We start from the raw sequence: 24,438 nt of genomic DNA, 5'->3' as shown, positions 1-24,438 counted from the left end.
TGGATGGTCCAGGCATGGGAAGCAGGAGCTTGTGGGACGGGGAGAGGGGGCCCCAGCCAGAGCTGGGACCTTGGTCCCCCACCCTCCCGGGTGCCTTGATGGGGAGGGGACACCTGGGGCAGACAGGGGTCTCCAGGGGGCCCTTGGGCAGGGGACCGGGCCTGGCTGGGGTAGGGGAGTGGGAGCCTGGGGCTTGAGGGGTGGTTCAGCCCCTGCCAGTCGTCAGGGGGCGGGCCTGCGGGCTGAGTGGGCACGGGGTGGCCCTGACCCGCCTGTGGGCGCCACTCTCCCCCCACCCACGGGGGCGGCTGTGGGGCTGTTGGAGTTCCTAGCCTGGGGATGTCCTGCGATACAGGCGGGGCTGTACGTGGCGGAGGGCGGCAGGCTCCGCCCGTGTCCGTGGCTCCACCCTCGCCCCAGCTGCAGTCCTGACCTCCATCTCGTTTTAGGAGGTAAGCCCAGGCCCGTGGTCCTCCCAACCCCACCCTAAGGGCCACCTTGCCCTGCAGACCCCATCTCTGTCGTCAAGGAAAGAGGCGAGCCAGGTGGACAAGTGTTTACTGAGCGAGGGGCCATGCTGGCTTTGCCTGCCCCCCTAGTCGGCTGGGGGCAGCAGGCCCCATTGAGAGAGGGATAGGAGAAGGCCCGGTGGACTGTGTCCGGCTGAAGGAGGGACAGCCCAGCCAGGGCCTGGGTGTAGGGGCACATCTGCAGACGCAGCGCAGCTGACGTCCAGGGCGGGGCCTGGATGCACCGTGGTCTCGTGGAGGTGACCCCAGACACAGCTCGGGAGGTGTGGCCCGGTGGTCCTTGTGAGCCGGCAGGAGGGTCCTGGGAGGGCAGACCCAGCCGGCCAGTTGCTGGGTGACCCCTGGCCTGGGACACGGAAGTGACACTGCAGGGTCAAGGGTCCCCCTGTGGTCCCTGAGCACAGATGGCACATAGTGGCCCTCAGGGAGTGTGACTGTCTGAGAATGGTTCGTCCTGGCATGTGGCCCCTGAGGCCAACGGAAGCAGCCGGCCCTCACTGGACTGGCCTCGCTGGGGGCCTGGGGAGTGGAAGGTGGGCTGAGCTCTGCGGGGGGCTGGTGCAGGGTGGTGTTCGGGCCGTGGGCTCCCTCGAGCTCTTAGCAGAGTCTTTGAAGGGTCGAGGGAGAGCTGTGTGAGGGACACTGGGGGGCCAGTGAAGGCCCAGCCTGGGCAGCAGGGGGCCACCCGGTATGTGGAGCCCGGCCATTGTGGGCATGTCCCGGCCCCCAGACCCGCCCAGCTACAGAAGGGGCGCGGCCACACTCTGCACTTCAGAGAACACTGTCCTCAGGACCAGGGGTGCAGGCCGTGCCCCCAGTTGTCCAGAGGGAGCCGGGACCACGCTGCGATGGGGCAGGTCAGGGGCTGGGCCACCCGGGGAAGGGCGCATCCCACCCAGCCGTTCTCTTGGGCCCCACTCGGGGGGTTCAGAGGGGCTGAAGGTCCTTGACTGGAAGCCCCGGCATGGCCCAAGGGCCCGCGGGAGCCGCAGGCCTCTGGAGAGCTGAGGCACATAGGTGCCACGGTCTGGGGCCAGGTGAGACCCGTCCCACCGCCTGCTCTGAGGCCCAGCCTTCACAGAGGCTTGGCGTGCCCAGGCGTGAGCTGCCACTCACCACGTCCCAGCAATCTGGCCCTAGCACTTGCTTCTTCCTGGTGAGACACGTGGCCTCAGGCTGCTGTCCCCTGGGTGGCAGCTGGGGAGACAGGAATGGGGGGCTGGCTCAGGCGGCCCAGTGCCACCCTCGTCTGGGGGCACAGCCGTCCCCAGCCCAGCCCTGCCTGTGCAGTGGAGGGCAGGAGAGGGGTCCGAGACCCCAGTCGCTCAGGGTGCACTGCCCAGTGCAGTCGAGCCAGTGCCCGTGCGACAGGCAAGGGTCCCGTCTCCGGGGGAGTCCGCCCAGACCCCAAGGGCAGTATGCCCCCCAGGTGCCCACCACTTGAGCTGGGCCCAGTCACTCTCTCTGCTTCCTGGGACTCTGGGACTCGCCCAGCATAACACTGGGGCTCCAGCCGTGGCCCCAGGCCAGCCACCGGGCCACCTGGCTGGCAGGTATTAGAGCCCCAGCCCAGACATGAGGCCCCTAGGGGTGACCATCGCCCCTTTGACCTGTGATCTGCTGGAGGTGACCTTTGCTGGGGAATGGGACCCAGACTCGGCTGAAAAGCTCTGCTGGGTCAGGGAGTGGGGGGCAGTTGGGGGATACAGGCGTGAGGAGCCTCCGCGGGCCCCGGGGCATTTCCCGGGGGGAAGGCGGGCAGGACTGGGGCTGCCCTGGAATTGCTGTGACTCAGCTGAGTTCAGAGGCCATTCAAGACCTACCCAGCTGCCCATGTGCAGAAAGGGCTGCGAGAGCCCTGGGCGCCGGAATGCTCCCCCCGTGACCAGGGGGTCCACTCTCCACAGCTACCAGGAAAGGTTCTGTGCTTGCAGGTGGCAGTGCCTGCTGTCACTCACCCTGCGCTGGTGTCGTCCCTCCCCCCACCCCCACCCCCACCCCCACCCCCACCCCCACCCCCCCCACCCCACCCCTCCCCCACCCCACCCCACCCCCACCCCACCCCACCCCACCCCTCCCCACCCCACCCCCCACCCCCCACCCCCACCCCACCCCACCCCCACCCCCACCCCCACCCCACCCCACCCCCCCACCCCACCCCTCCCCCACCCCTCCCCCACCCCCCACCCCTCCACCCCTCCCCCACCCCTCCCCCACCCCACCCCCACCCCTCCCCCACCCCACCCCTCCCCCACCCCACCCCTCCCCCACCCCACCCCACCCCACCCCCACCCCACCCCCGGGCAGGAGCCACCCTGCTGGGCCACACCCAGGCCCTGCAGGGTTAGGCTCATCCGTGGCTGGCTGGGCGAAGGGTGGGCTGGGGACATCGCGTTCCTGCACAGTTGGAACCAGAGCCCTGATTGGGGTCGGAGCAGTCAGGGAAGAGACGCAGCGCACCTGACACCGTGGGACCCGGCTGGGTGCTAGGAGGCTCTGGGGCGGACTTGACCGCCCAAGTCAGGGCGGGGCCGGGCCTGACTCCGAGGCAGGTGGCCCCTCTGTCGCCTGCCTGCCGAGCCCCAGTCTACTGTGCCGTGCACCCCGCCCCCACTCCAACATGGGAGACGGGGCTCCAGGGGCCAGTCTGGGGTCCAGCCCTTGCCTCTTGCAGCCCCCCGAGGGCCTGTCCTCCCTGCCCCCTCTGGCTGAGGCCTGGCCCCGGTGCTCACCGCACTGGAGGTCGCACAGCTGCTGGGGGACGGAGAACTGGATGTCGGTCCTTCTGCCCTGCAGGCCGGGGTCGAAGGCAGCGAGAGCGAGAGCGGGTCAGCACAGCCTGCAGCCGCTCCCTGAGCCCCGCCCGCATTCCCCAGAGGCACCGGCTGGAGGGGCTGCGTAGCTGGAGGGGCCCCCAGGGCAGCTCTGGGGAGGCGGGGGCTCCCCTGAGGTCTGGGAGTGGAGGAGGTGGGCAGGACAGCACCACCCACCTGGATGCAGGTGCCGGGTGCGCAGGCCTGGTCCCCGGGAATGTCCACAAAGGCCACCGCAGGGTCCTCTGTGGGGTCACCCTGAGCGGGGGAGGGGTGGGTCACGGGCAGCGGGGGTGCAGACCAGGCTCCTCTGCGTCCCTGCGGAGCCGTCTTGGCACCCTCCCCACCAGGGCTGGCTTGGGGACTGTGGGGAACTGAAGGGGCCAGCACGCCCCCCCAGGTCCCCAGGACGGTGCCCACCGCACCCAGCTCACCGCAGGGATGGGGGTGGCCTGGAGCAGCCGGCGGCACGCGGGGGGCCACGTCTTCCCTCGGTGACACAGGCACACCTGGAAGCGGGCAGGGCTGGGCGAGAGGAAGGCCACCCGGAGGTGGCCCGGGGCGGGTGCCGGCTGGACGGCCATCTTCCAGGCTGCGGGGGGCAGGGGTGAGGCCCAGCACGCCACCCCACAAGTGGCCGCACGCCGTCGTCTGCCCCCCCACCAAGAGGCATTTACACAAGCAAAGGGCCCTCTTTGCTGCGGCCGCCCTGCGACAGCCCCAGCCGGCCTCCCTCCCGCCCCGCGGGGGGCTCACCTGGGAAGTGCAGCTGCTCGAAAGGGCACCTCACCGGGAAGCCCAGGCTCGTGGAGAACTGCAGGGAGGCCGAGGGACGGGGTGTGGCCGCGTGTGCAGGGACGGGGGTGGGTGGGGGCCGGGACAGGCGGGCCTCCTTCGTGGCCCTCTGGGACTGGTTACACTGCCCCCGCCCCGCCCCCGTGGGACCAGGAGGGGATTAGAGGGGCCACCGAGTAGCTGGACCCAGGGCTGGACAAGGCACAGGGGGATATGTGGCTGCAGGCCCCTTGCCCCAATGCCCTGGGCCCCTCCCCAAGCCCTGGTAGTGCACGAGGCGGGCTGCGGACGGGCCCACTCACCTTCAGGCAGAGCTGGGGCTGGGTGTCCACGAGAGGGTACTGCACCTGAGGGGCGCTCAGGTCAGGGCCCTGGCCGTCCACCCCCGCCCCATCCCTGCCTGGGGGCACTCACCCTGCTGTGTGCAGGCCGGCTGGACTGCTCCAGCTCCAGGCACTGGGGCCCTGGCCCTGGACGCCAGCACAGGCTCACGCGGCCACTCATGGGGCAGGCAGGCTCCCACCTCAGCTCCCGGCTCCCCGGGTGGTAGTGGATGGCGTCCCACAGCGTCTCCGTGTCTGCAGGGACCCTCCCCCAGGGCTGGCATCAGCTGGCGCTACCCCAGCCGCCCGTGGGCCACGGGACTGAGCGCCTGCTAGAGTAACCATCGGGCTGGCCCAGGACCCAGGTGCCTTCTCTCGGGGGCTCTGGGCCCGACCCGAGTCTGTGTGTGTGTCCTGTGAGCACCCCGCACCCCTCCGGGAGCCCCTCCCGGCAGCCTGGGCTCTTCCAGGTGGCCTGGCTGCGACACGTGCGTGCTGGTGCACCGGCCGACACGCGCTCTCCTGCACGCTCATGTCCACGCGCAGGCTCTGCCGCCTTGGAGGGCTTGCCTGGAACACACTTGGCTGCCTGCCGTCCGAAGCAGGCTCAAGGGCTGAGGCTGGGCCTGCCCCCCACCCCGTCTCACCCCCACTCGAGTCAGCCGTCCCAGCTGGACAGGCCAGCCCCTACCCCGCTGGGCACCTCTGACCCGCCCATCTCCCACCCCTCTCTCCTCGCTCCCCCCTCCTTCCCCCGGCACCACGGGGCACTTGCCATCTTCGAAGGGGCAGGTCTGGATCCGCACGGCGTCAGGCGTCGCGGACCAGCCCTGCGGGAGGGACTGGGGTCAGCGCAGGGTCTGCCCATCCTTCTGTCCACTCCCGGCGGTCAAGGCCACATCCTCACTGACCTCAAGGCACAGGCACGACAACTCTTGTTTGTAGGGCAGAGAGACCCTCCGGGAGACCCCGTTCGCTGTCACCTGCAGGGGAGTGAAGGCACCGTGGGCGGGCGGCCAGCGAGGATCAGAGGCGGGGCCGGGCCGGGGGCGGGGCCGGGGCGGGGCTCACTCGCACTGGGGCGCCGGCGTCTTCGCAGGTGAACCACTTGAGGCAGAGCCGCACGTAGTAGTCGTAGTAGTCGGGGCCCCCTGACTCCGGCACCTGTACCAGAATGACCTTGCGGCTGCGGTCCACCGAGTAGGAGAGCTTCCCAGCTGTAGAAGGGAAGCAGGTGAGGTCACGCTGGGGCCAGAGGTCACCAGGCACGGGGCTCCCCTGTGCTGACAGCCTCCAGGGGGTGACCCCTGCCAGACCCAGGTATTTTGGGAGTCGCCCACCTGAGGACCCATCATGACTTCCCGAGTGCGGAGGGCAGAAGAGCCCAGTGGGAGGCCCGTGGGTGTCTGCCACCACCTGAGAGGCTTCCCAGGAGCCATGGGGCCCAGGTCCCACCCGGGGAGGGGGCCTCACCAAAGCAGTCGGGCACGTTCCTCCCTACGTCCTCGTCTGCGCAGTCTGCGAACGACAGAGGCAGTGTTGGGCCCAGCCCGCTCTGCACCAGGGGCCGCCCCCCAGCTGGGCCTCTGCCCGTGTGGTTTCCAGAAGGCCTTCCTCTCCAGGGAAACGGAGACGCTGAATTGAGCCAAATGCACTGCTGGGAGCCGTCCAGCGTGGGCCCTGCCCCCTGCCCTGGGTGAGTCCCGCCCTGAATCAGTCCCGGGAAGCTGGATGGCAGCTGTACCCGCGCCGGCCCACCTTCCACATGGTACCGCTCGTCCAGCTGGACCCCGCAGAAGTGGGGGACAGTCCTCAGGGTGACGTAGAGGCTCTGGGCCACGCTCACCTCAAAGCAGTCAAAGTGCACCTGGAGCTGGGCAGGGACGGGTGGGAACTGGTGGAGCTGGGACCTCTGTCCACCCACCCATGGCCAGGCCAGTTCCACACCGCACAGCTGGGACCCAGGGTCTGGGGCAGAGGAGGAGGGGCACCCATTCCTTGGGCCTGGGGTGGCAGAGCCCCAGGACGGTCTATGGATCAGGTGGCCAAGAGGGGAGGGCAGCCGGGAGCAGGCCAGGGGATAGGTGCAGCTGCCCGGCACCGGCTTGGGGCTGGACCCGCAAGTCCGGGTCAGACCCTGGTCTCACCTGCTGCCCCACCTGCAGCCGGCGGGAGGCCCTGGGGACCCGCACGCTCTGGCACTGTGTCTCCTGGGTGTCCAGGCTCATGGAGCAGGCCTCCAGGCCCCGCAGGCCCTCTGGGTGGAGGGAGGGGCCGGCAGGGCTGTCAGAGCCCTCCCCTCCCCTCCTCTGTGAAGGGCAGTTAGCAGGGTCTCCCTGGCCCACCCCACCCCCGGCTTGTCACGGGGATTAGAGGAGCCCTGAGCCCACCACCCCACTTCCTGGGTGTCACCACCATCATGGTCACCATGCAGCGTGAGAGAGGCCTTGACGCGCAGGAACAGGGAGCAGCCGTCGGGGGGGGCACACTTCATGGCAGTGGAGAGGGTCAGGGCCTCCAGGACGGACCCGGACATGGACGTGGGGGGCTTGCGGCAGAAGCTGTTGAAAATATTTCCTGGGGAGGGGAGAAGGAGAGTGAGTACCACGGTTCCCAGGGCCTGGGTAAGGCTCTTTGGGTGGTGGGGTGGGGGTGGGGGAGGGGGGCTCTGGGGCTGCACAGTCGCGGGGAGAGTGCTCCCTACTTGCCCCAGTGCAGTCAGGGAACCAGGCCCCGGGTGAGTGGTGGGCCACCCTGAGCCATGCTCAGAGATGGCCGCTGGGCGCCAGGAGTGGGCCCCCGCCTGGCCAGCAAGGAGGCAGAGGAGCCCCCCTCGGCAAGCACGGACAACAAAGATGGGCGACAGCAAAGGTGTGCTGGGGGCACGGGGGCCCTGACCTCAAGGGCACTGCCGCCTAAGGCCCTGACCGCCGGCAGGCGGCTGCGCCCGCCCAGGTGGGCCTGGCCCCGACGGCCTCGGTCAGGGCACCGGAAACTGCGGCCGGACCAAGGGCTGTGCAGGGAGCTGGGCTCTCACGTTCAGGCGCGGGGGCCGAGCAGTGTTTTCGGCCGTGGCTCTGCAGATTCGCCGGCGGACGCTTCAGGTCCGGGGAGGGGCGTTGGTTCCACGGGAGCCACCACACCCCAGGGGGCCCCGCGCCCCACGGAGTTGGCAGCCCAGGTTCTCTGCTGCGCTCAGGGCCGTGGCGTTCACGCCTGGTGACGTGTCAGACTGGGGAGTAACCCCGGGCGGGACAGTGCGCCCGGGAAGGGGAGGTGTGTGTGCTCAGCGGTGCCTCCAGGGGGCCCGGGCCCCAGGCGAACGCCGGGAGCATGTCAGGAAGACCAGCTTCTTGGGCTGACAGTCAAGGGGAAGTAAAGGACGAAAATGCCGGGAGGAGAGGGGACACGGGTGGGACCAGGTGGAACTGTTGAATGCACGTGATGGGGGGAAGCAGAGGCCGAGGGCGCACCAAAGGCTTCCTCGCTGCAGAGAAAGTAGAGCAGGAATGAGGCATCCCCACGGACCACGGTGGCTGACCACCGAGACCCTGGAGAAGGGGGGGCAGAGGCACCGCGGCTGAGACACGGACGGACGCGCTGGCCCGTCGCTCAACAGAGCCCCGACTGGACCGTATCAGAAACAACTCAAAGAGGCAGCAGGAACTACGAGGTCTGAAATGTTCCTGGGAAAGAAACCCAGCGCTGTGGATCCCACTGTGGCCAAGATGGAGTCACAGGGGTCAGATTTTCCCTCGAGCCTGAAGCAGCCTGGAAACCAGACAAGATACAGTCTCAAGACACCGGACGTGGGGAAGGACAGACGGCCATGCCCGAGGGACGGGGACAGACGGCCATGCCCGAGGGATGGGGACAGACGGCCATGCCCGAGGGACGGGGATAGACGGCCATGCCCGAGGGACGGGGAGAGACGGCGATGCCCGAGGGACGGGGACAGACAGTTATGCCCGAGGGATGGAGACAGACGGCCATGCCCGAGGGAAGGGGACAGACGGCCATGCCCGAGGGACGGGGACAGACGGTCATGCCCGAGGGACGGGGACAGATGGCCATGCCCGAGGGACGGGGACAGATGGCCATGCCCGAGGGACGGGGACAGACGGCGATGCCCGAGGGACGGGGACAGACGGCGATGCCCGAGGGACGGGGACAGACGGCCATGCCCGAGGGACGGGGACCGACGGCGATGCCCGAGGGACGGGGACCGACGGCCATGCCCGAGGGATGGGGACAGACGGCCATGCCCGAGGGACGGGGACCGACGGTGATGCCCGAGGGACGGGGACAGACGGCCATGCCCGAGGGATGGGGACAGACGGGGGAGCCCAACGAGGGCCCTGCTGTCTTGAGAGCCTTTCCAGGCTGTGGCAGAGGGAGGGGGAATTTGGGACCCCTGACACCCTCCCGAAGTGGAGAAATGGGGCAGACGGAAGTGGCCAGAGTTTGCAGGATGAGCACAAGAGGAGGGATGATGCAGAGAGAGCAGGGGAATGCGTGTTCGGCAGAGAGCGGATGAGCACATGGACGTGAGGGGCTGCAGGAAGAGGAGAAGCCCAAGGGGTTTGCAGGGACAGCATCCTGTCCGCATCCGGGGCCAGGACTATCCCCATTCCCAGCCAGACTGGGGACTTCGTGATTCACGGGGCCCCGGGTACACCGTAGGCAAGAGTCTTGCTTCTGTAGGAGAATAACTAGCCTTAGATGGAGCACTGCTCTGGCCTCGCCTAACAAATCTTAAAGACCCCCAAAGGTTAACCTGTTTCTAAGGAACTTAACTGTATTTCAGAAATGGCTCAAGAATATTTGTATGGATAAAGGTATATATCCGACACACAACAGGTAAAAATCACCATGTCTACCATATAATAGAAAATTACAAGCCATGCAAAGAATCAGGAAAACATAACCCAGAATGAGGAGGAAAATCAAATAAAACCGACAGCCATGTTAGGATTAGTAGACAGGAACATTCAAACAGTTACTGTAACTGTATTCCACATGTTAGACCTGAAAGATATTAAAAAAAAAACCCAAATCCAACTTTTAGGGATGAAAACTACAGTGCCTGAGATGAAAAATACAACAGCTGGTTTAATAACAGATTAGCCATTGGAAAAAAAAACCCTGGAGAACTTGACATAGCAACAGAAAACATCCAAAAGTAGATGGAGAGAGATTGTGGCGATGGTGAAGGTGTGTTGATGATGATGGTGAAGGTGGTGGTGACAGTGGTGAGGAAATAATAGAACAGAGCATTGGGGAGCTGTAGGACAACTTCAAGTGACCTAATGTATGTGTGGTTAGGGTCCCAGAAGGAATGAGGGAAAGAAAAAACTTGAAAAAATGATAGAAAATTTTCAAACTTGGTGAGAACTATAAACTCACAGATCCAAGAAGCCTGATGAATGATAAGAAATATGAAGAAATTACACGGCACACCAGGATCAGTTTGCTCAAAGCCAGTGGTAAAGAGAAAACTGTAAAAGCCACCAGAGGAAAAAAGACATGTGATGTGCAGAGGAACCAAGGTAAGGAAGGTGCAGAATTCTTTTTGGGAGCAACACAAGTGAGAAGATGATGGGGACAAAGACCCTGCAGGACTGAGAAACAAACCCCGCCTGCCTAGCATCCTATCCCTGCCCACATATGCACGACTGATTCTCAGCAAACATGCCGGGAACTCAGAGGGAAAAGGGCAGTCTTTTCAGCTAATGGTGCTGGATCAACTGGGTGTCCCCAGCAAACAATGCGCTTCTGTCCACCTTTCACAACATACAAAGTTCACCTAAAATGGACCGTCAACCTCAATGTAAAACCTAAAACTATAAAACTGTTAAAAGAAAACACATTTTTATTCAATAAAAATCTCTGTGACCTTAGGTAAGGCAAAAAATTCTTAGATACAACACTGAAACCGTGACCCATAAGAGAAAAAAATGAATAAATTGGATGTCATCAAACTTTAAAACTTCTGCTCTTTGAAAGACCCTGGTAAGGAGTGAAAAGATAAGTCAGGATTGGGGGGAAATATTTGCAAATCATGCACCTGCTAAGGAACTTGTGTTCAGAATCTATAAAGAACTTTCCAAATTCAATGATAAGGAAACCAACCACGCAATATAAAATGAGTGCCTGTCTGTCCTCAATGCAGGAGGGGTAGACTGGGGGAGGGGGCCGCAGGCTTCCACCATCCTCCCCCCAGACTGATGGAGGTTTAAAAAATAATAAAGCCAGCGAGTAGTTGGTCTGCCTTTTTTTATCAACACGCGCTGGCAGTTCTAAACAGTGTTGGTGATAAAATCTTCCCCGTTGGTGGAAGATCTAAATGATGGCCTGCCCCCAGCCTGGCCCCCAACTGCATCCTTCGCCCACTGTCATCTTGGAGCTGATGTACCTAAGGTGTGGGGTCAGATGGACGACTCAGAGGGGGACAGCACCCCAGGGCAGTGGCTGGAATTGGAAGAGAGGCCACCTGCAGGAGACAGCTGAGTCCCTGTCTGGCCACAGGGGCTAGTGGTCAAGCCCGGTGGGTTAGTCACGTAACGTGGTGGCGAGGAGGACTGTGTCCCCAAGCCTGACGCTTCCCTGCTCTGAGGGTCATCCTTAGAGCTCGGTGTGCATCCTTCTCGAAAGAAGCGATTGTGCTTTAGAATTCTCTCTCATGCGTGTGAAAACGTCCTCCTCTGCGCAGAAAATGAGAAGTCTGCAACGTTTGACCTTTTCTGGAAAAAAACAAAGACCTTCCAGCCAAGCAAGGAAAGGATCAGAGCCAAAAAAAAGGTAGAGCCATAGAAGAGCGTGGTGACCATGGGAAATGATGAAATACATAGTTAAGTATAATGGATGCGAAGGAGAAGTCGCTTGTTGTAAATAAATGAATAAAAATAAGAACAGGCTCTTGTCCCAAATTAAGCTCACAAAACAGGAGACAGTATATAGAAGAAAGTGAGGCAGGGGACTTCCCTGGCGGTCCAGTGGTTAGTGCTCCGCGCTCCCACTGCAGGGGCTGGGGTTCAATCCCTGGGGAACTAAGATCCTGCATGCCGTGCAGCGCGGCCAAAAAAAAAAAAAAAGTGAGGCAGAAACACTAAATTATTTGTGGTTCAAAATGGGGAAAATAATTCACTGCTACTGTGTGGAAAGAATTGTGAACCCAAAACTCATCATAAATACTTACGGAGAAGTAAATATATTTGGTCTTATTTAGAGAGGCTTCCTAAAAGAAGACCTGACAGCTGTATTTTAAAAAGGAGAAATATGAACTCAAAAGGAAGAAGTGGGTTACGAAAGCAACAGTGAACACAGGAATGGGTAGAACACGGTGGTGAATTTAAATTCATGCTGGGAGGGCAGCAGGAGAAAGAAGGACTCCTGTCTGTTTAAAAACAAGTTGCGAGTTCCATTTCCCAGCCTACGGTAGCCCACGCTGTTTGGACCAATTCTACTGAAAACAACTTACAATGCTGGAGAAAAAAAACATACATGTAAAAAAACTTCTTAAAAACCTGTGAGAGGGCTTCCCTGGTGGCGCAGTGGTTGAGAGTCCGCCTGCCAATGCAGGGGACACGGGTTCGTGCCCCGGTCCGGGAAGATCCCACATGCCGCGGAGCGGCTGGGCCCGTGAGCCATGGCCGCTGAACCTGTGCGTCCGGAGCCTGTGCTCCGCAACGGGAGAGGCCACAGCAGTGAGAGGCCTGCGTACCTCAAAAAAAAAAACAACCTGTGAGAGCTGATAAAGAATCAGGATCATCAGTATAAACCCTGAGGAAGGGCAGAGGGGCGCAGAGCACAGGAAGCCGCGTTCCTGGGCGTCTCCCAGCCCGGACGCTGAGGGCTCCAAGCGTGCGGCCCAGACCAGGGGATCCCAGGGCTGCCCCGTCACGGTGAGGGGAATCAGGAGAAACCTGGCCCCTCCCCGAGTCCTGGGGCGTGGTGGGAGGGCAGGGGCAGCGGAGCTTCCTGGAGCGCCCACAGCCTCCGTGGGCCTGGGTGCTGGGTCCCGGCCCTGGTCTGCACCCCCAGGAAGATCCAAGAAACTTCAATCTATGACTTAGTTAGAAAGGGTCCTGATAGTCACATGTCACTCCTGGGTGCCACTCAGAAACAAAGGGGAACCTGGTCTGGGGGAAGGCGCCTACATCCTAGGCTGTGGGGAAGGCATCATTTCTCAGGGGCATGGAGCAGACATTTTTTTTTTTTTTGGCCACACCCCGTGGCTTGTGGGATTTTAGTTCCCCAACCAGGGATCAAACCTGGGCCCTCGGCAGTGAAAGCACGGAGCCCTAACCACTGGACCGCCGGGGAATTCCCTGGAGCAGATATATTTAGTGATAAACAAAGTTGCTGGGGAAACAAAGCACCAAGAGAAAGAACCAGCAGAGACATGCCATGGACGGGTCCATGGAGTGCTACAACAGGTCGGACACAGGCTGCAGACCAACCTGCTAAAAGGATAGGCTTGAAAATATAGGGGAAAAAACTATAAAGAGGGACCTGGCACGTTTGAAAGAAACAAATAGAATTTCTGGAAGCAAAACCCACAGAAACAGAAATTAAAAAGCAATACATGGTTTGGAGAGCAGGTTGGACATCACTGAAGAGAGAATTAGTGGGAGAAAGATCACAGTGGATGATACAGAAATCAGCAAAGAGACAAAGGATGGAAAACACAGAAGGGAGACTGAGAAATAGGAAGAAAGACGTGAAATGTCTGAGGCGTGTCCATCGAGGTTCCAGAAGGAAAGGAGAGGATGGGGCAGACGCAATATCTGAGATGATGGTTAAATTTTCTAAGGCTTACACCAAAGTAAAAGTGTAAGCTGACCCCACTTACGAATATAGCTGCAAAATCCTAAATAACATTTTAGCAAATTGATTTAATAATGTATTAAACATGACCAGATAGGAGTTGTTTTAGGGCTGCAGGTGTGGTCAACATTAGACAATCTATCACCTCATTAAAAAGATTAAAGGAGGAAAATTGTATCTTTATAGACACAGAAAATTTTCATAAAATTTAACACCTACCCATGATGAAAGAAGGTTTATCAAACTAGGAAAAGAAAGACACTTCCTTGTCTAGATGGAGGGCGTCTCCTCCAAACGCCCAATAAACCTAATCCTTAATGGTACGTTTTTGGGAATCATTGCTATTTAATATCAGGACTAAGACAGTGGTTCCCCATTCAACATTGCCCTGGAGATTTGAGCCACTTCCATAAGGACAAAAACAAACGTAGGTTATAAACTGTTATTATTTGCAGAGTATGTGATTATCTATATACAAAAACTTAAGAGACTCAGTGGGAAATCTACTAGAAATAACAAAGAAAGTATAACAGATGTGTGGATACAAGATTAATATACAAAACTAGCATTGCTTTATACCAACAAACACCAAGTAGAAAATGTAATAAAATAAGGAACCCATTCATGGATCCTTCAACCTCTGAAGGGCATAAATAAATACTTTGAGGAAGACCTAACTTCCTCAAAGACAGAAAGGCATACCATGTTCATGGTTAGAAGACTCACCTCGGATAAGATGTCATTTCTGACTCAAATTGGTCAATAAATTCAGTGCAATTCCAAGCAAAACGTGTGATATTGTGATTTATATTAAGAAATATATATTTGGTCTTGGTCCCCATTTCTGGTACACAACTCCTAAAGCTCTTGGAGTTTCCTAAATGATGAGTGATAAAGGTGTCTTTTGTTATCTATAACGAACCTGTTTCAACCACACCTAGTTTGTTAATGAGGCGATTTTTAGAAGCACCTAAGGATGGGGGCTGGTTGCCCGGGGAACTAACAATGGGATTAGAGGGTTGGAACTTTCAGTCCCACCCCCCAGACCTCTGGGGAGGGGAGAGGGGCTGGAGGTTGAGTTCAATCACCAATGGCCAATGATTTAATCAACCATGCTTCTGTAATGAAACCTGCATAAAACCCCAAAAGGACAGGTTCGGAGAGCTTCTGGCTCGATGAACACGGGGAAATGACAAGTCCGAGCGCATGGACACTCCTCATCCTTCCCCATGCCTCGCCCTGGACGTCTCCTCCATCTGGCTCTTCCTGACTTATATCCTTTGATAATAAACCGGTAATTTAGTAGGTAAAATGTTTCTCTGGGTTCTGTGAGCCACTCAAGCAAATTAATTGAACCTGAGGAGCAGGTGGCGGGAGTCTCCAATTTATAGCCGGTCACTCAGAAGTACTGGTGACACCTGGAGTTTTGACTGGCACCCGAAGTGGGGGTGTCTTGTGGGACTGAGCCCTTCACCTGTGGGAACTGAGGCTCTCTCCAGGTAGACAGTGTCAGAGCTGAGTTAATTGCTTGGTGGTGTTGGAAAATACACACACCGGAAAATGCCTGCTGAAATTTTCAGGAAACTTACAATCAAAAATTCCGATTGAAGATTTGAAGGGCTCAGGGTTGAGTCTCCGGTGGGAATAGACCTGGTGTTGAATGCCTTCGTGTCCTGTCTGGACCTTGGCCATGTTTAATGCCAGCTGTCGCGGACGCTCAATTCACTGGGAGACGCAAAATGGTGATAACGATAATTCTGTTGTTTTGCTTCCATTTATTGGCTGGAGTAATTGTTCCAAGGGAGCATTTGTAGAAGAAAGGCACGATCAAGGCTTGATTCCTTCCCTTTATTTACCCAATCTTCAAGATGAGTTGGTTCCCTGTCATCCACAGAGACGAACAATTCTTTTTTTTTTTTAAACAGTACCGCTAAGAATGCATGGGTTTAAGTATGGGCTGCAACCCATTGCAGTGCTTATTCTTTTTTGAAGCTCAAACAATACCTCTTGGCAGGTGGGAGCTCCTTCTGGCCTCCATGTACTGCAGACCTGTCACCACCGCCTTTGAGAGCTTCCTCCATCTGGAATGACAAGATGTCCCAGGCTCTTCTTGTACATTTTCTGCCCCAGACTGGAAATCAGTCACTTCTCTCCGAAGCCCTGCCTGGCTTATTTTGGTGAAAAATGGTATTTCAAGGCCACAGCACTAGGGAGGCTCATGACTATGAGTTGGTCGTTGTTTCTAGGATTTTTCTGTGGACAGAGCTGCAACGTGTTTAAAGCAATACCTCGTGAGGTCATACTGAGGTTACCAATTCAGAGTAAAGGTTTTACAGCGCCTTTTCTACATGACATCTGCATCTCCTTTCTTCCATGCTTGATTCTCAAGAACACAGGAGAGGATAGAATGAAAATATGTCCTTAGTGTCGTTTGCTGTACTGCACACACCGTACACGAGTCTGGGTCACAGCACAAACCACCGGGGTGACTGGAAACAGCAGAAACGTGCCTTTGCGTAGACTTTTCTCAGTCTCTCCCCATTTTTACACCATCAGCGTACAGCTGTGAACACCGCACTGTCTCCTTTTCCTCCTTTCCACAGGTAGTCTCAGTTTTGCGACTAGCCCTGTAGTAATTCTCACCCATTTCTGATCTGACCCTCCTGCAGTCTGGCTGCCCGAGGCTTGTTCTCCCGGAGAGTCCCCAGGAGGGGCCGTGGGACAATAGTCCGTGAGTCCCCGCCTGTTGTACCTTGATACATGAAGGTCAGTTTTCTTTTATGGAAACATATTTGACGTATAACGTCGTGTAAATCGAAGGAGTACGGCATATTGATTTGATGCATTTATATGTTGTAATAATAATTGTCATCGTAGCAAAGGCACCCCATCAAGTGACATAATTATCGTTTCTTCTTTTGTGGAATAATTAAAATCTAGCCTCTTAGCAAGTGTGGTGATTATAATGCAGTATTGTGTCTATACGCACCATAGCTGCATTATAGTTTTGCTGTCCATTTTCTTCTAGCGTTAAAATGTCGCTCTTTGAAAAGCCTGATATACTTTTCTTTCCATTATAAATTGTACAGCTCTTTTTGCCGAGAGGTCCAAAGATTTTTCTCTTTCCCTTTAAAATCCAGCCATTTTACTAGAATAACTTTGGATGTGGTGTCCAGGACTGGTATTCTCGGGTTCATGGTTTGCCTTTTCAAAATCTACTGTCAAGAAAGAAATGTTTGTTCTCCTTGAACTGTAGGTTTTAGTGTTTGTTCTGCTGCTTTGGTTTTCTTTAGGGTCTCATATCATCTGCTTTCCGGACATTCTTTGACTATCTGTAACATTTACCATTATTCACACATCATTTTATCTCTTTTTACATTTCTTTTTGATTTTTTTCCTTTCAAATTTTACTCGTATTCTTTTTTAAGTTGAAGTATAGTTGATTTACAATGTTGTGTTAATTTCTGCTGAATAGCAAAGTGATTCAGTTTTACGTATAGATACATTCTTTTTTGAAAGTATTCTTTTCCATTATGATTTATCACAGAATGTTGACTAGTTCCCTGTGCTATACAGTAGGACATTGCTTTTTGATTTTTTAAAAAATCTCCTTTTCACCTGCTATTTCTCTCAAGGCATTTAATATTGGGTCTATTCACTACTTCCAATGCAGTCTTCATTTATACAATGATTTTTTCCTTTATTTCTAGTCACCTCGTTTCCGAACGTTTCTAATTTTTGTTCACGTCGTTCTTTAACGTATCATTGTCTTGAATATTCTAAGCCATTTTGAAATGAACTGTTACACTTGTGGGTTTCAGGATGCTCTTCTGGCGCACCTCCTTTGCCTGTCGGCACATCATTCCATTCCTTCTTTTCTTTTTAATTATCATAACTTGTCGGGAACTTGCCCTTGACAGTCTTCCGTTGCCCACATTTACGTGAATTCAGTTTCCCAGAGCTCTTAGCAGACTTGGTCTGCTTTCCTGACTGCGCAGAGCTCCCTCTGCTGTCACTTTTGGGTAGTGTTTAAAAATAGGGTGGATCGCTGTTGAGTTTCTTAGCTCTTTCCCCCCTTGCCTTCGTACCTGAAGCTGCTCTTTTCTTGCCTCTGTTGTCCTTGAGGCCACTCCGAGCTTCTCTGTGCAGGGCCGTCTCCCAAGGGGTCCCTGCACCCACCTGCCGCAGTGGTGGGCAGCCCCTCGGGGGGGGTGTGCTCCCCAGCGATTCTCACCGTCTGTGGGGTGCAGACACCCCTCCACTCCCTGCTGCACAGACCCCGCTGATGCTCCCGCCTGGGGCTCTGGGGCTCGTCTCTGGGGTCTGGGAGGGTGGACCCCACTTCTGTTTTACATCCTTGCTCTTGGGTCTGAGGATTCAGGGAAGCTACAACCACACCATCATCTCCCGGGACAATTTAGGAAAGATTTAGGAAATCTCCCGGGACAATTTAGGAAAGAAAGGAACCAGAGGGGCTTGCCCCACCAGAAATCAGTATCTAGCTGAGCTCCATATGGACTCAGACAGTGTGACCCCGCTCAGGGATAGCGGCGGGTCAGGGAACCGTGCACACAGCGTGGAAATCTGACGGGGTGGGGGGCGTCCAGTACGTGGTGCGGCCACAGCCGGATTTCCAGGTAGCAAAAGATCACAGGTGGGTTCCTACCTCACACCATACACGGAGATACATTCTAGATGAATCCAAGACCTAAATCTGAGAAAGAAAACTTTAATACAGAAATATAGGAAATACAGGGAGAAAATCTCTCTGACCTCAGGATTGGGAAGACTTTCTTGAAAGACCCCCCCATATCCACAAAATCCATGAAGGGGGAGGCTTGTAGACATGGCTGCATCAAAACTGAAACCTGTGACTCACACCATGAGGTTGAGACTGAGAAAGTGGAAGGACTCTCTGTGACGCGGGGTGACCGCCCCCACACGGTGGCCCAGGGCGGGTCAGGCACAGGGGGAGACCACACGGGTCTCAGCGTCATCAGAGACACACAGACTGAGACGGGAGTGGGGGTGGGGAAGCTGTGGCCTCACGAAACCCCTCCCCCATAACGACCAGAACCACAGGTGCCACAGAGCCAGAGAACGGCCCCCGCAGCAGGCAAAGCACACGGACACAGGCCAGAGCATCACCCCAGATGCCGTGGTGTCTCCCTGCCTGGCGACCCCGCTCCCCAGAAGCCCTGCTAGTGGGGTGACTCAGCCTCGGAATTCTCGACGAGCCCCCTCTCCCCCGAGTCCGGAGAGAAGGAGGCCGGCTGGGTGTCCTGTATTGTCACCGCTCCGACTGGCGTGCGGGGGAAGGAGTGGGAGGGACGAGACTGCGGCGGCCCCAGGGCCCCCCAGAAGCCGAGGGCCCCTCCCCACACCTCTCCCCGGCCCCCAGGACCCGCCTGCCCAGTTCCCCGTCTCCCCAGCCAGGCCCGGGGCCGTCCTGACACCTAGCCCTCGCACACAGCTCCGTGGGGGAAACACCATGGACCTGCGGTCAGAAGAGAGTGAGAAGCCAGCCTGAGTAACCAGGGGTCTGTAGGGAGCTGCCGAAGTGTGGCCAGGATGGAAAGCATGTCAGACGGAGTGTAGGAAAAATTAAAATAAGGATGGAGGAGAGGAAAGACATGGAAGAAAGAGGGGAAAAGGAACACAGAACGTGGGAGGGAAGGAAACGTCACGGAGGAATAGAGGGGACTCTTCCTCAGGCACCTCCACTGTGACAAGGACACGGCTTCAGTGACACAAGGGATCCGACGGGATCACACGGCAGGAGGCTCAGCGGAGCCGTGCCCGCCGAGGACCAGTCAAGGAGCCAGACGACCCAATTTCAGGACAAATAAGTACAGTGAGGACGCAGGAATCAGGAGATGTTGCTGGAAATTAAACTGCCGGCTTGGAACGGTTGAGATCATCATGGCAAAAGCCGTTGAGAAAGAGAAAAATGAATGGAAGCAGGTGATGGAAGGCGGAGGTGACTGAGGTCAGATCAGATGGGAGAACGGGCATCACGGAGCCCGGCTTGGACGAGGGATGGCCTGGGGCGGAGGAGAACCCCGCAGGCCCCTCGGCAGAAATGCCAGGGTGGCCTCGGGCTTCTCACCCTCCGGGGAGAGTCCAGGGACAGAACTGCCGCCGAGTTGATGCTATTCAACACCCCACAACCGCTGACCGCTGGTCGGACAAACCGGTGACGGGATGTTGCCTGGGGTGGGGGCGTGTCCCCGGCTCGGGGCCCAGCAGCCCGTGTCATAATCTCACTCCTTAACCTTGCAGGGGTCCTCGAGGAAACAACACCTCTTGAGGTGAAGAAACACTTCAAGTTTAACCATTTCTTTAGTTTTTCCTATTACAGTCAAGTCAAATTAAATAAAACACTTAGTTTACATGGCATAAGGTAATTTCACCTCTATAAAATATTTGTTATGTTTATCCCACAAACAGTATATTTGCCTACAAAAGTGTCTAGAATAATGTTTTCCTAATGTAAACAATGTTTATGTCTATATGGGGGCTTTGGAGCTAGATTATTTGCACTTTCTGCCGTATATATTTTGCATCTCTTATGCCCCTTTTTATGAAATATAGTGTCTGCAAAGACAATAAAGCTATTTTTAAAATGGGATATCGTTTTACAATGGGAAAAAATGAAAAAGTGTGATATGAGAAATTTATTGCAAAGCAATGAATTCCGTGAAAACAGGAACGCACGATTCCCACATCCAGCAAGCCCACGACTGGGCTTGACGGGGCGCTTGCCCTCCTGCACCAGGCGGTGGGCAGGGAAGGGGGGCGGCGCTCTGCTAGGGGAGGGCGGTGGCAGTGGCGGCAGCTCTTCCTGCACAGGAGGGAGACCCCGGCCGCCTGGCAGACCTGGCTCCCGGGAGGGCAGGGTGACGAGGAGCAGAAGGGCAGCGAGTCCCCCTCGGCCTGAGCTGTACTCACGGTTTACGCGTCTCTTGCAGGAGAAGCCCTGTGGACAGAACAGTGAGAGGGGTGGGAGGTCAGCTTGGCTGCCTCTTGTCCCCCGCCCTCCCCGGGCCCCGCCCCGGTGTGACCTGGACCCCGTGGACCTTCAGAGCCCCCACCCCCTGACCGCACCGACTTCCCGTGCTGGCATCCGCGGCTCCCCCGGCCCCCTTGTGCCCGTGCTGGGCGGGTGCTGGGCTTCAGGAAGAAAAGAAAATGGGCGACGATCCCGGCCTCGGAGGAGCTGCCTTCGGAGCCGGGGCAGCCGCACGACGTCAGAAAGTGACATTTAACGTCAGCTGTTGAAAAGTGTGGGGGACGATAACCGAGCGGTCAGGAGGGTGAGAGCTGTGACTCTGCCGGGGGTGGCCTCGCTGGGTCTGGCCTGGGGACCGCCGGGGAAGGGCAGGGATTAGCCCATGCACACTGCCTCTCCCGCTGGACTGATGGTTTCCCGAGGGGTCGGGACCAGGGACCAGGGACCAGGCTCAGACAGGGTGGGTGGGGGAAGGCGCCAGGGCCGTGCCCGTGGACCCCACTTTGGTGGGTGGGCTGAGGGGCTCCACGGTAAGCTTGGGAGGATGGGGTCGGCAGAGTTCTGGGAGCCCGGGGACGGGCACCTGAAGCGGCGGAATACAAGCCAGTAGGGTCGCTGCCCTGGGCCCGGGCTCAGCCGCAGTGGGGGCCCTCTGGGGGCACCCAGGGAGCAACGACAGCTGGGGGCCCGAGGTAGAGACCCTGCCGGCACAAGTGGGGAGGTGGAGGAGCGAAGGGGGTCTGCTCCTGTCCCTGGGGTTTGCAGGGTGGTCCAGCTCCAGCTCCACCCCCCTTTCTAAACAGCCTTTTCATTTTGGAATAATTTTAGATTTACAGAAAAGTTGCAAAGGTGGCGCTGAGGTTTACCCAGTGACGCCCGAGGTTAACGTCTCGGGTAAGTGGGTGTCACTCTTGGGCGAGCCCCAGACTCCAGGATTCGCCCGTTTCCACCCAGGTGCCTTTCCGCTCCAGCCTTTTAACTGTCACCCCGCGTCCACCCTGTCTTCTGACCACGACATCTCCCAGAGACGCCGACTCGCCCCCTTAGGCCTCCAGACGCACAGACCCCACGGAGGCGACCTGCGGCCCTGCCCACGGCTCTCACGGGTGAGGGGTCTGACTCCGGGGCCGGCCCAGGGTGGCAGGAGGGCTCTGCTGGACTAAGGGGCTGCACCCACCTGGGTGCCGCGCCCAGAGGGTGACTGGGCAGCAGCTGGGCCTGGGCCGCAGCCCTGAGTGGACAAAGGGGCAGTGGCTTGGGTCCTCGCCCACCCTCCCTCCCTGACACGGCCCCAGATGCCTGGAGCCACCCCCTGGCATCCTCTGTCCTGTGGCCCGAGCCCAGCCCCCTCCCAAGCTGGTAGGAGCTAGAGGGCAGCTGCATCCTGGCCCAGGGTCACTGCCCGCCCACTGGGGACCTCCTGCTGCCCCTGTGCCTGAGGACCACGCAGCTGTGGCCCCTGGGTTTCCAGTGGAGCGGGGGTGGGCGCGGTCTAGTAGTTGGCCCTTCGGTGCCCGCAACCCCTCTCCTGCCTTGGGGACCAGCGGGGGCAAAGGTCGAGGTCAGAGAGCACCTGTGGATTCCGGCGCCCAGGGACCCTGGCATCTTGGGAGCTGGGGGTGGGGACCCGGCAGAAGCTGGCCCGGGGCCCTGGGGTGGGGCCGGGAGGGAGAAGTGGTCGCCCCACCTCCCCCTCCCCGCCTCTGGGGTTTTCCGTCGGGCTTCCCGGGGCTTCCCAGGGCGGCGGGTGTGGGGGGGTCTGTGGGGAGGGACCCGAGGGTGGGGTCTGGGCCCTGACCCTGCGGCTCCACTGGGTGTGGAGGGCGGGGCCCTGCATGCTGCAGGAGGGGCCCCTTCGTCTGCCCCACTCCGCCCTGAGGCACCCTGCGGTCATCTGCTCCTGTCCGCCCCACCCTGTGCCATGACTGAAGACGTGCCAAGGCCCAGAACAGCCCCCCTAGGGGCACGATGGGCTGCGGCCGTCTACATGCAGGGGCCAGCGGCCCTCTGCTTCGCCCCACAGAGGCGGCCCCGCCCGCCGCCCTGGGCCTCTGGAGCCCCTCCCGTTCAGACCCCTCCTCCCGAGCTGTGACTCCCCCTCTCCGACCCCCTCCCTTGGCTGCCAGCAGCCCCCGGGCCTCGCGGGCTCGCCACGTCCCCTGCTCCTCCGCCCTCCTCCTGTAATCCCACGGCCCCAGCCGGGTGCCACAGTGGCTGGAGCTCCACGGCCAAGTGCAAAGTGGGGCCCAGGCCTGGCCGTCCCCATGGGGGGCAGCGGCGGGGCGGGGGGACCCTCCCTTCTTGCTTCCCTCCCCTGGCCTGGCCCTCCTCCTTCTGCCGGGGTCCCTCCCCTCCTCGCGGCCCGCCCCACATCCGGGCCCATCCCACCACGGGGCCGGCCCATCCCACACCCAGCTGCACCAACGCCAGTTCTCACGTCTGACGGGCTTCTCAAATCCCATATTTCAAAAACGAGTTTCCTCCCTGAACCCTTGCCCGCCAGACCCCGTCACAGGAAACATCTCCTCCATCGGCCCAGGGGCTACGGTTACACTTTAAGGTCCATCTTGGATTTCTCCTTCCCTCAAGGTCAAGGGTCCCCTGCCCTGCCAGCTCTACCTCCAAAGTACACCCCAAAGTGGCCCCGTCCCATTCTCCATCTCCGTGGGGACGGTCCAGGCCACCACCCCTCCCACCTGGGCTCAGCTGTTTCCTCTGCACCCACCTGCTCCCACCAGGAGCCAGACGCACCTCCACCGCCACCATGGGTCCCTGCACCTCGGATCTGAGCCCAGCCTGACCCCCGGCCACCCAAGCCCACTCTGTCTATCCGTGAGCTCCCTGGAACCTCTGCTGGACACTCTCGCAGGCCTCGTGGAGCTGCCTTTCCTCCTGACTGGGAGCCGGGTGTCCCCGTGTCCCCCGGGGGGCCCGGCCACTGCCCCTGAGAGGCCCATGAGCCCTCACGCCAGGCTAGTCTGTGCTCAGCAGTCACCACCGCCTAATCTTGCTTCGGGTGCGTTTCCGCAGGTCCCTGCTGTGCCCACACTTGGAGGAGCGCACACAGGCAGGTGCTCCCCAGCCCGTCCCAGCGGGCCGGCCGCCAGTCTCGCACCGGGGGACCTCCCGGGACGCGGGCACACTCTGCAGGCAGGTGCTGCCGGATGGGACGCCTCCCAGGGACAGTGAGAGTTCCGGGACACCACCACTTCTGAGCCGCATCCCGGCCCTGCGGCTCCTTCCCGCCCAGGATGAGCTTGGTACCCGCGGCGTTTCCTTAGCGGGGCATCCACAGAAGCGCGGACGCCGCCCTGGGTGACTAATCGGGGTCTGTGAACGCAGGAGGGGCTCTCGGGCTGCCCCCCACCACGTGGCTCCTCGGAGAGGGACAGGTCACAGGTGCGTCAGCGCCCCTGCCCCTCAGGCTCCCGGCAGACGTTTCCCAGAGTGGCGCTGCGGGGTCAGGCCACCACCTCGTGGGGATCCCAGGCCCCCAGGCCCCCGCCACCGACCGCCCCGGGCCGGCTTCCCTGGCCTGTGCTGGGGTGGGAACGGCTAGTGCCCACCGAGGGGAACCAGGGCAAGAGGAGAGCCTGGGGGGCAGGGCTCACCTGGGAACAGGAGAGGCTGCATTCCGCGACCCTGGGGACGGCCAGGCTCCGGTAAGCGCTCCAGGCCAGGGAGAGGAAGGCGAGGGCTCGCCCAGCCAGCATCTGGACGCGAAGTGACGGCCGGGCAAGGCTAGCAGGATGCCCGTGGCTGCGCCTCGCCCTCTGGCCGCAGCTCAGCCCCGAGACAAGCAGGAGAGAGTCCGGAGTGCGTTCGCTCCCTGGGGCGGGTGCTGCCCCTCCCGGTGGGCCGGGCACAGCCCACAGCCCACAGCTTCCTCCTGCAGGCTCACACTGGCCAGACGCCTGCTGTTTCCAGGCTGTCACAGGAGACATCCTGGAACTTTGAGGCTCTGGGGTCTCAGGTAACCGCGGTCCCCTGGGGCTGGCTGCGCGCCTGTGCGATCAGGGAGCCGCCTGCCTCCCCCACGGCTCCCGGGTGTCCCCCGTCTCTCAGGCCCCCGTCCTGTGGTTGGGGGATGGAAGGTGGTCAGGGGCCGTGGTCGTCGAGCTCAGCGGGGCTGGCAG

At 59.1% G+C, this 24,438-nt stretch overlaps 1 protein-coding gene across 1 annotated transcript; it reads right to left on the bottom strand.

Annotated features, from left to right (window-relative positions):
• Positions 1–542: 542 nt before the first annotated feature.
• Positions 543–24,015, bottom strand: IL17REL (interleukin 17 receptor E like). Its single transcript, XM_060164733.1, has 16 exons — positions 23,914–24,015; positions 20,242–20,269; positions 6,889–7,038; positions 6,609–6,718; positions 6,220–6,334; positions 5,935–5,979; positions 5,533–5,678; positions 5,373–5,444; positions 5,237–5,291; positions 4,553–4,716; positions 4,441–4,485; positions 4,100–4,157; positions 3,778–3,935; positions 3,263–3,601; positions 1,647–1,727; positions 543–895 (listed from the first exon to the last, which is right to left on the bottom strand). Exons 1-16 carry the CDS (start codon positions 24,013–24,015, stop codon positions 596–598), a joined length of 1,968 nt encoding a protein of 655 aa, XP_060020716.1. The 3' UTR covers positions 543–595.
• Between the last annotated feature and the right edge of the window lie 423 nt (positions 24,016–24,438).

The sequence above is a fragment of the Lagenorhynchus albirostris genome, chromosome 11, assembly GCF_949774975.1.
Source record: "Lagenorhynchus albirostris chromosome 11, mLagAlb1.1, whole genome shotgun sequence".
Taxonomy (NCBI): domain Eukaryota; kingdom Metazoa; phylum Chordata; class Mammalia; order Artiodactyla; family Delphinidae; genus Lagenorhynchus; species Lagenorhynchus albirostris.
The sequence above is the reverse complement of the archived record's forward strand: the minus strand, read 5'-3'. Positions and strand labels throughout refer to the sequence as shown.

Bases quoted from the DNA above. Each gene is read 5' to 3' on its own strand.
- IL17REL (XM_060164733.1), bottom strand. From the start codon at position 24,015: ATGCTGGCTGGGCGAGCCCTCGCCTTCCTCTCCCTGGCCTGGAGCGCT. The intron at 5,980-6,219 runs GTGGGCCGGCGC...TGTCGTTCGCAG, and splicing joins CGAGCGGTACCATGTGGAAG to ACTGCGCAGACGAGGACGTA. The intron at 3,936-4,099 runs GTGAGCCCCCCG...TGCCCCCCGCAG, and splicing joins CGAGCAGCTGCACTTCCCAG to CCTGGAAGATGGCCGTCCAG.